The following is an 11,294-nucleotide window of genomic DNA, read 5'->3' on the forward strand; positions in this document are numbered from 1 at the left end:
ACTTCAGACACGAGGTGAGAGGCCAGCACGTTCTTGTCCTCACGGACAACATTGCGGCCAAAGCACATGTGAACCGTCAGGGGGGCACCAGATCGAGCTCTCTGATGGCAGAGGCCAGACTGCTCTGCTCTTGGGCAGAGGCCAACCTGTCATCGATAAAGGCGGATCACATCTCGGGGGAGGTCAACCAGCAGGCAGATGCTCTCAGCAGAGCGACGGTGGATCATTCAGAGTGGCGACTGGATCCAGACCTGTTCTCAGCCATATCTCACAGGGTAGGACACCCAGTCCTAGACTTGTTCGCCTCGGCGAACAACTCCCAACTGTTGTGGCTCCGTCTTGTGAGCCCCTCTTATCGGAGGAAGAAGGCTCCGAACATGAAGGAGAGGAGATGGCTAGGCCTCCCTCTCCAGGACCCTCCTCTTTGGCAATGCCTCAGGTGTCTTCCGACAGAGAAGAGATTGACCAGGAGCCAGGTGGTTCAGAGATTGGCCAGGAGCCCGGTGTGTCTCAGATTGGCCAGGAGCCAGGTGTGTCAGATAATGAGGAAGAAAAGTTGTGGCTGGATCCACGCCAGCGTAGGAGCGATAAGCGTGCACAGCAGAAAAAGAGACGTGCCAGAGATTAAGCTGAGTCACTGGACCACACCCCACAGGCTATAAAAGGGTGGTGGTGGCCATTTGGACCTCTGTGACGGACAAAAGCTGAATCTCTGGCAAAGTAGCGTGCTGTGGTTTTAAACTGTGTGTATTGTTTTTGTTTCTGGGTGTTTGGAGATAAAAGGGTCTTGGCAGGCAGCTACGGAGCTGCTGCCAAGTTTCTTATCTGTGAAGTGGTGTCTGGAGAAGTCTTTAAACCCTCGGCTGGCTGTTTGGGTGTGTGGGTCGGAACGGGGACAGAACACCAACTTCCAAGGTTTTTCTCCCGTTTTCAGTCTCGAAGGGCGGAGGGAGTGGACGCCCTGCACATCCCGTGGCCCCGGGGTCTTCTTTACGCTTTCCCTCTGCTTCCCATACTTCCGGCTGTCATCCGCAAGATTCTGCGAGAGAGGGCGGAGGTTGTTCTCATAGCCCCTCATTGGCCGAGGCGCCCTTGGTTCGCCGACCTCATGAGCCTATCAGTATCCACTCCGTGGCAGATACCCCCAGACCGGATAGTACTCACTCAGGGGGCGCTTCGCCATCCCGATCCTCAATGGTTACAATTAACCGTATGGCGATTGAGTGGAGACGTTTGACTGAGGAGGATTATCCTCCGAGGGTCATTGATATCATCCAGGCTTCTAGGCGACCCTCAACGAATAGAGTTTATGACTCTACTTGGAGGAGGTTTACATCTTGGATGTCTAGTCATCATGTTCAGTTGAGAAGAGAGTGACAAGGAGTCCAAGATGTCAAAAACGAACTACCTTACCTATTTCCCGACAGAGGATCATGAGAGTCCTCTGTCCACCGCCGGAACCGATGCCAAGAAAGGACGCTACTGCGAAGGAGGGAACGCGTGGTAGGCTTGATCCGTTCTTTCCTTAAGGGAGCAGTTAATATCAAGCCCCCAACGGTTCATCGGTATCCTTCCTGGGATTTGTCAAAGGTTTTACAGGCCCTTACCGGGTCACCTTTTGAACTTCTTCGCTCATGTGATCTCAATCTTTTATCCATGAAAGTGGCCTTTCTGGTGGCAGTGACCTCTGCCAGGTGCATTTCCGAATTGGCTGCTCTTTCGGTGAGGGAGGATCTTTGCTTATTTCGCCCTGATTGTGTAATTTTACATTTGGATCCCACATTTGTTCCTAAGGTGAACTCCTTGTTTCACCGGTCACAAGAAGTGGTGTTACCAAGTTTTTGTCCTCGTCCATCTAGTGACTTGGACTGCAAATGGCACACTTTGGATGTTTGCAGGGCACTTCGCATTTATATTAAGAGGACATCTTCTTTCCGTAGGTCAGAGGCCCTTTTCTTGTCATTCGCTCCGACCTCAATGGGTCTCAAGATCTCTTCTACCACCATCGCCAGATGGATAAAGGCTTGTATTGCTAGAGCATACCAATCACAATCATTGGCCGTGCCGTCACGTATCACAGCTCACTCTACTCGTAGCGTGGCCACTTCTGCTGCCTGGGCTACTCAGGCGCCTATCGGTGACATCTGTCGGGCGGCGACCTGGTCGTCCCCTTCACCATTTATCCGTCATTATAAGATCGATAGTTTTACTTCTGCTGACGCTGCCTTTGGCTGTCGAGTATTACAGAGGGTAGTATCATCTGCATCACGTGCCCCGTCTGTTAACCCTCCCTAGGGACAGGCGAGCTTTGGTATGTCCCAATCATGTGGATTATCCATCCCTCATGCTGGAGAAGGGGCGTTGGTCTTACCTGAATGCCTTTTCTCAGCATGATGATGGATAATCCACCCCCACCCCTTTTTCTTTTCATGGGTTCATGGGCACGGTGGCAGGAGTCTGGAGACCAACACGCCTGACTTTGTCTGTTGCTTCACCTCCGTCGGAACTGGGCATGTGCGACCAGGCAAGAGGCGTGGCTATCTCAGACTTAGTCTTATTGGGTACAAGGGACTTCAGGAAACCCAATCATGTAGATTATCCATCATCATGCTGAGAAAAGGCGTTCAGGTAAGACCAACGCCCCTTCCCCCCTCTGGGAACTGCTGGCTGCTGTGTTGCTGGGGCGGTCGCTGCAGTTTCCATGGAGCTGGCTGCCCCTGCTGCGTATTCGGACATCCCCAATTCACTCCCACCATCCTTGGTTTCTTCCAGTTGCTCCCTCTTTTTACTCTTGCGTCATCCGGACTTTGTCTTCAGATTCTGAAAGATTTCCACCATGTATTGCACAGCTTGCTTATTGATCTCGTCGGTCGACTCCTGCTCTCCTTTGGACTCGTCCTCGTCAGAGAGCAGTTCCATCTCCCACTTCTAGCCCTTTCTCCGGTTGCCTCGGGTGAACATTACTCACTGGGCTTTTCCTTCCCACTCTTGTTTCTTACTCCGACTGACCACCTTGGCTTCATGGAGCTTTCTGCCTTGATCATTTTTCCATCCATCTGGAGGAGCTTTCTTCTGGGTGATCCTTTGCAGCGGACTCTCCCCAGCATTCAGTCTCGTCTTGTTCACTCAGTGGAGGGACATGGTGTGCACGGTAGGGCAGTCGCCTCTCTGGGTTGACCTTTTTGCAGATCTTGCTTAATGTAAGGTCTTGCCTCAGCTAGTCTTCCCAAGAAAGCAGAACTTTTGAGACAGGCATTATCTCAAAAGGAACTTTTATTGAGAGACAGTGACAGCAAGAAAGCAAAGCAAGATCTAGTATTTTCCCATGCGAAACGTTATATTAAAACATCCTTTATAGACTCCACCCCAACAGCCAAAACTCTGGTTTGATTTCATCCAATCCTCAGGTGCAAAATTGTTATGGGAACCAAATTGATAAGCGCAGTTCCCAGGCAACATTCTCAGGATTTCGGTTTCCTCTCGGCCTCTTGATCTCCTCCCCTCAGTGTGGAGATAAGACAGATGGCCCAGGGCACATTCCTTCTTCCATTTACAACCCCGTACCAGCCTCCCCCCTCCCAGCAGAAGGGCAGACCCGAACATAGAAAGAAAAGTCATATAATAAATGAGAGTGAGAATTCTTCATCTTTGCCAGCAACATTTGAAGGGCCACAGTTCTTCAAGGTGCTTTGCGTTTACTGCTTCTGTGCTGAAATTACCATAGATACTTTTGATATCTCCTCATATGAATATCATACTAGGAGAACAACTTTTCTCTTGTTCCTCTGGAGTTTTCTTCATACTAGTCAAGATGAACTGGGGGATGCTTGATAAGTTTACTTATAACTCTCATCAGAACATAGAGATTAATAGAACTACTCTTAAAACATAGAATCTGGACTTTAGAATGACTGGTAAAAATATTTTAGCTTGGTGTGCAGTTGTAAACACAAGCATTTTATTGTTGAACGTTATCATTTTTTTAAAGATACAAACTCTATCAGTAGTAATATAAATTTCTTAGTTTATATTATCACTGATTTTTCTCTCCTCTGAAATAATGCCTAATAATGCCTATAGTAATGTCTAATAATTCATTCCATTTCCAATCCTGGATTTCTGTAATCTTTTGATGAGGCAAAACAATAGGTCATTATTTGAACTCACTTCCTCCTTAATTAGAATGGTAGAGGGGTTTACACTGAGTCCGAAAGGAGAAGGGCGGGATATAAATACAATAAATAAATAAATAAATAAATAAAATTACTTTTACTATAGATATAGTATAGATATTATCAATCACTGCATAGGTGTAAATGGTTGTGCATAGAGTTAGTCCTTAGCTTACAACAGTTAATTTAGCGATCATTCAAAGTTACAGCAGTATTGAAAAAAGTGACTTATGACCGTTTTTCACACGACCGTTGCAATATCCCCATGCTCACGAGATCAGAATTCTGATGCTTGGTAACCAACTCATATTTATGAGGGTTGCAGTGTCCTGGGGCCATGTGATTACCTTTTGACCTTCTGACAAGCAAAGTTAATAGGGAAGCCAGATTGACTTAACAACTGTGTTACTAACTTAACAACTGCAGTGATTCACTTAACAATTGTGGCAAGAAAGGTCATAAAATGGGTCAAAATTCATTTAACAAATTCACTTAGCAACAGAAATATTGGGCTCAATTGTGCTCATAAGTCGAGGACTACCTGTATTCTAAGGACAGAGTTGAGCCAACTGGTTTTATACATGTATGTGCATTTGATGAATTTGATGTGTGTTTTGGTTAGACCTCCACCCCACCTCCATTACCAATAATTGGGGTGTATTTGGAGGATTCCTGCCCTGAGACTTCCTTTGTTTCTTATTCCTTGATTGCCTCAATGACAAAAGAGATTAATAGGGAAAAGGCTATGTTCAGAGGATTGTTCCTTTGCTGCTGTCATGCATTTGTGCAAGTGAAGATTATTTATGTACTGTTGGAAAATTGGAAGTTAGGTAACACATTCCTTCAGTAACTTCTATAAGAAAAAAGGGATTGCTCAGTTGCTTTAAACTTGACATATCACATCATCTGAGATTGAGTTTTCTGTTCCTTTTTCTTCTCAGGTTGGACTCTCAGAATCAAAACTAATTTCAGCAAGCTTTCCCCAATCCATCTGTTTGGACGTGTCTATCACTTTGGAGAACAGGGTGAGTAAGTTTGATGCAATAGGGCAGGGTCTTCTCATAACTTAGCTGAGTTCTATTTGGCTACCCCTCCTTTTCTCTCAGAAACCTCAAAATCTCAGCAACCTGGTGTACAGTACATCCATCCATATTAAAGAATATTGCTATGTTTTAGAAGATTGACAGGACCAAAATAAAAAGTACATTCATCAAAGCCTGGAAAGTTTTTTTATGCTATCTCTTTATAATCTTTCTCTCCCTGTCTTGCCTTATACTGCAAAGTTATATCCTAAAATTTCCTGCAGCTTTAGTTTGTGTGAAAGTGTCTTCGGGCTTCTTTGAGGCATGATAAAAAAAATAGTGTCTCTGCCATAGAGGACCTCTACCTGACAGAATTTTGTTTTTCCTTGAAGAGGATGTGGAGCGCTTCCAGAAAGACTTTGCCTCTCATATCTGGCTGACTTACCGTCGAGATTTTCAGCAGCTCGAAGGCACTGCATGGACCACTGATTGTGGCTGGGGCTGTATGTTGCGCAGTGGGCAGATGCTGCTTGCTCAAGGTCTCCTTGTCCATCTTCTTAGCAAAGGTAAGCGGCAAGGCTATATATGAGACATCTGAGCGGAATTTTATTCCTCATGCCTTTGTACTGAGACATACAGGCTAAGTATCTGGAATGTATAATGTTTACATCTTGTCCCATGGAGGATCTTAAAGAGTTATCTAATTCAGTAGCTTCTTTGGATTTGTCATCTTCCGAAGTTCAACAGAGGACATCTACATAATAATAGAAAATGTGAGTAGCTCATAATTTGTGGTACCACCAACCATAATTTAGCAAAGTTCAGCAGTATAGTATCCACATATACAGTTTGTTACAGTTTGTTTGCTATTGGTTTTACAAATTTTATTAATTTTCAAATAAACATATAAACAGATAATACAAATATGGTGCATTTCATTGAAAAAAAAAACCCCACAAGAAGAAATATTTTCAGAAATGATCGGCGATCCCCCCCCTGCATCCTCCCTCACTCCTCCACCTTCCTACCTACTTCCCTCTTCCTTCCTCCCCCTCCTAACCACACCTCTCTCCTCCTTCCTCCTTTCCAACTATCCTAAACATCCCGTCACCTTCTTTTCCACATCCTTCGGATGCAGTTTAGGGGTACTAGCCGATCATCTCCTCTTCTCAAAAAAAGAAAGACCATTACATCATTTTTCTATAACATATAAATACACCAAACTGTTTGCTATTAAGTGAATAAATGATATCTAAATTACTTTCTATGGGCTTTGGGGAATTGGATGGCTTGCTATCCTTTCTTATTTTTCTTGGTTTTGCGTTTCGCTTTTCAGACTGGATCTGGTCAGATGTCCTTATCACTACCAATTTGACAGATATGCAGCCTGTGAAAGCTGCCTCTCTGCCCTGTCCCAGTGTCTCCCATCTGCACCAAACTTCATCCATCCCCACTAATAGGACCATAGGCCCCTGGGAGTTGTGGGCTCATCGGCATACCTGCAGATCTGATGAACTGGAGAAGGAGTGTTATCACCGTAAGATTATTTCATGGTTTGCAGATCAGCCACAAGCACCCTTTGGGATTCACAAACTAGTTGATCTTGGGCATAATTCAGGGAAAAAAGCTGGAGATTGGTATGGCCCATCTGTTACTGCCCACATCCTCAGGTGAGTGGTAATATGTTATCTGAAGGAATTTATATTAGAGAAATGAGGAACAGCAGGTTTGGGGATCATTAACACTTTCTCAGCAGGAGTCTTTATGGGCGGATATTCTGGTCTGTTGGTAGTTAAGTTGGGAGGTCTATTGTGTACTTTGAATTTGACTATTTTGAAATGAAAATATCCCACCTGGAGTTAAAAATTATTTCTAATTTAAAATAGCTGTTCTGCATCTGAAATAGACTGTTTCAATTACTTTGGTAGTGTTTTGAGTATTCTCAGAGTGACTTTAATAATTTGTTTCAAATTTTAAAAGTGAGTGTTTTAAATGGTTAACATTTTGCTTCTGCTCCTTATTATCTCAGTATTCTGTTATGTGCTCAGCTAGCTATGTGTGAGTCAGGTTCTCTGCCCAGAATGTTCCATGTTCTTATTTTGGGAAATTTTTGATAACACAACCAGGGATAACCAAACTCTGTTATCACAAGGTTTCAGAATGGTTGACTAAAGCACTAAATGGACCTGCTGGATCGGTCCCATTTAAAATGCCTGCTTAGAATGCAGGAAACTTGTCCAAGTTTTGCTGAAAAGAGTAACAATAGAACTTTGCTGGTTTCCTTGTCCTTGATGAATTGCATCGTTAATTATGAAAAAGGTGAGAAAGGCAATACATGGCAAACCTCACATATCTTCTTTAGCATCTGAATCTTTAAGGAGCTGTCACATTGCAAGCCAAATATATTCTTATTAGGAATGGGGAACCTGGCATGCCATACCATTACCCACGTTGGTTCAGTTTTCTGTGAGTTGTGGCCAGCAACATCAAGAAGATAAAAGCTACTACAATTTTACGTATTGGGGCAACATCTTGGAAGCTTTTCTGACTCCTACATCTTTATGCTATCACAAACTGAGCCCAGTCTTTTTTTCAGCAAGAGTATTTTCCCATTAATAAGTTTACTGTTTGTCTACTCTCCATCCTCCTTCCCATGACAACCATCTGAACTGTGAAAAATTGGCAGGATACTGTTCCACTGAAGTGTGCTATTTTGTTCCTGTAGGAAAGCAGTGGATTGCTCTATAGAAGCAGGCAATCTGGTAATATATGTATCTCAGGATTGCACAGGTAAGGTTTGGAGAAGGGGGTATTGGGCAGGTTTGTCCTGGGCTCAAGCCTCAGGACAGTCAAAGGGACTTAGCTAGTTTTCTGTCCATATAGTTTATGACTGTATTCCCTTCTCTCGTGTCCCCATAGTATACAAAGGGGATGTGGCACATCTAGCCAAGAAGAATAACAGCAGGACTCCATGGGATCCTGAGGCAGAATGGAAAGCAGTCATTATCCTAGTGCCCATGCGATTGGGTGGAGAGACTTTTAATCCTGCCTATGTGGAGTGCATCAAGGTGACTTGAGAACAGGTGCAAATAGTGGGATACCGGGGTTCACATGCAATTCATGTTGATGTCTCATTCTTTTCCAACTGATTGCATGAAAAGGATATATTGATTGTGCCTCAAAGTTGCAATATTCTGTAAGCAGAACTGTACAATGTCTGTGTAGGAGGTGGTTTCTGGAATCTCCTTGTATGTATTCCCAGTTGTTTAAGACAAGAAAATTGCTCTTACAAAAACAGCAAATCAGGAATAGTAGTGGACTGAATTATCAGCTTTTCCAATTCTTACCACTTGCATTATCTTTCCCTACATTTGTCCAACGTGGTTGAAAAGTGATAGTCTCTCTCCACCAGTCATTGTAGATAAGGACTGGGATTTGAATATCACAGTGGAAAAGGAACCAAGATTTGGTGGAATTACTAAATTCTGAAACTTATCTGGCAGGAGCTGTTGAAATTAGATTTCTGCATTGGAATTATTGGAGGGAAACCAAAACACTCACTCTACTTTGTTGGATATCAAGGTAATCAATTTCAGTATGAACCTCAGAAATCTCTAATCTATTTTTTCCTCTCAATAATAGATTGATATAACCTAAATCAGCTTTTCTAATTTCTACACTAAGCTATATTACCAGTAAATTTATTACCAAAATTCTTAACATAAAGGCATAAAGTTTACACTGTAATTATCAGTGAAACAGTACCAAAATTTACATGTTATGTTTTTCCTATTGTATATTGTTTGAAATATCACTGAAATTTCAGTTTGTAATTATGACACTCTTGGTTTTATGCTTTTTTTGGATTGCCAGACACGAGTTACAGAATTATGGAGTCAAATTTTAATTGGCAATTTACCCAACACAGCTGAATTTGAAGAATCCATGTCTGACAATCCTTATTACTTTCTCAAACCAGTAAAAGAAAGTTCACCTTTTCCAATCAATCCATGTGTACAGCTCCAAGAGGGCTTGATATATCATTTTTATTTATTATATGTTACTACCCAAACCATTATTTTTATGTGGTTAAAAATGAGCAATTAAACTAATAAAAACAGTAAACTAGTAAACCAGTAAAAATAAAAGCCTTCCTTGATTAGTATTAAGATATTTTAAGCCAGTGTGGTTCCAGTGAAATGCCAACAATGCATATGGTAAAGTAGCTCTTGTCCGAAGGATGGTCAATATAAAAAGAAATAAATAAGCAGGGATTTTTTTATTTTTGGGAGTTGCTTATATTTAGGGAGGAAAGAACTATCTAGTTGGATCTGAATGAATCTTAACTAAAAAGGCAGTAGTTATCTATACTTGAAGAATATGCCTGCATATAGGTAACCCTTGTCATTTACCTAATACAAAATGTAGAATTATCCTTGGTAAATGGGAAAAAAGCTAATAGCTATTTGTAAAGCTGCTACCAGTTAAGCAGCAAATTAATTCAAAGAGGAGGTATGTGAACCAATTGGTTGAAAAAGCAGCTAAGGGCATGTTGGGTGGTACGTGTCTCTTGACAAGTGCAGTATTTTTCAAGTAGAAGATAGTCATACTAAGATGCATTGCTTATTTCTGCCTCCTACTTCCTTTGCTGCCTAGATGACTTCCTGTTATACTTGGATCCCCATTATTGTCAGCCTTTTGTGGATACTACTAAGGAGAACTTTCCTGTAGAGGTGAGCATTTATCAATATGTCTTTGAACTGCAGGAATCTAATAGTTGGAAAATCATGAAAGAAAGCAATTAGAACTCCAGAAACAATCCAATATTAGGAAGACTACTCAGACTGAAGAAAGTATTTTGTTGCTATAGCCAAATTATACATATTACTACTGGAGGTAGGACTAAGCATAAGGAGAAGAAAAACAGATTTTACTATGGCCAGAAATCCTTATGTGGCACATTTATAAGTCAGGCTTGGGGCTATCCTTGAAAATTTACTTTCTTGTATTTATATAGATTGAGATTGAATGAGATTTGCTGGATTCAACCAGAAACTGAAACCAGAACAAGAACATCGTAAACAATGAGTAGTTGCTGAAGCCCTTTTTTTTAGAAGGAGTGTATCTCATATATTAGGTTCACTGCATTGCAGTGTAAATTTTAAAGCAAACCTTAAGTTTAAGATCCAATATTAATATAGTCATAACTTTTTGTCAGACTGTTCTCAGTATCAGAGAAAAACCATTGTGTGAGTCAAGATATGATTACATCATTTTTGGATTAAAATGTAAAAATCACCTAAATCTTGATACTTCTATCTGAGGAAAAGTGTTATCAGCTCAGGTTATCTGGCAAGTTTTAAATCTGGGAGGGTGGGGGGAAAAACCAGTATCCAGAACCACTCTAAAAATGTCCAGTATCTATAATCTTATAACAAATAAGGAAGCGATAAAAAGAAAGGGATGTTCATCAGTACATCAGAAAATGCAGAAGAGCTGTATTCAAGGTCACAAATTATGGGGAGCATGCAGAGAAAATTAGAAGACTTAGCAAAGAGGGAGTAAATATGGTTTGTTGATATTATTAACACCTGATGAGATAGAATTTATTAATGGAATACAGTATTGAAAGGATTTAATTTATTCAAAAAACCAGACCCCACAAAAGCAACGGATAGCATATTACACATGAATAAGCACATTTGTAAGGACCCACTTCAATCCACATCTTAAGAAAGCAGAACTCTTGGAAACGGTTTTGTTAGAGAATTTTAATTTCTCTATTGGTGAAAATAAATCAGAAGCTCTCACAGTTGACTGCATTTAGCTGATTCAAATAAACTCTTTATATTCATATAAAATTATTTACAATACCATACATTCTTCTTTACAGTAACATAGCACAATGTAGACTTCTTACAGCAGAGACAGACCTGAGACTGAAACTGAAACAAAATCCAGCTTCTAACTCCAAACCTTTTGCACAGACTCAGTAGCACTTTCTTCACATTGGCTGACTGAGTTACCACATGACTCTTCCTGCTCATGAATATTCCAACACTCCTCCCTTCATGACAGGAAGAGACATCAGACCTATTGA

The 11,294-nt window shown here is 41.6% G+C and overlaps 1 protein-coding gene across 1 annotated transcript in view; it reads left to right on the top strand.

Moving 5' to 3' along the window:
* The window catches only part of ATG4D (autophagy related 4D cysteine peptidase), a 53,894-nt gene that overhangs the window by 20,116 nt on the left and 22,484 nt on the right, over nucleotides 1-11,294 (top strand). The window contains exons 2-8 of the mRNA XM_015820638.1: nucleotides 5,114-5,197; nucleotides 5,587-5,760; nucleotides 6,531-6,864; nucleotides 7,920-7,984; nucleotides 8,114-8,262; nucleotides 8,698-8,776; nucleotides 9,851-9,927. Coding sequence (XP_015676124.1) covers nucleotides 5,114-5,197; nucleotides 5,587-5,760; nucleotides 6,531-6,864; nucleotides 7,920-7,984; nucleotides 8,114-8,262; nucleotides 8,698-8,776; nucleotides 9,851-9,927 — 962 coding nt within the window. The remainder of the gene's footprint in view (nucleotides 1-5,113; nucleotides 5,198-5,586; nucleotides 5,761-6,530; nucleotides 6,865-7,919; nucleotides 7,985-8,113; nucleotides 8,263-8,697; nucleotides 8,777-9,850; nucleotides 9,928-11,294) is intronic.

Source organism: Protobothrops mucrosquamatus, unplaced genomic scaffold, assembly GCF_001527695.2.
Source record: "Protobothrops mucrosquamatus isolate PMUCROS unplaced genomic scaffold, P.Mucros_1.0 scaffold1154, whole genome shotgun sequence".
Taxonomy (NCBI): domain Eukaryota; kingdom Metazoa; phylum Chordata; class Lepidosauria; order Squamata; family Viperidae; genus Protobothrops; species Protobothrops mucrosquamatus.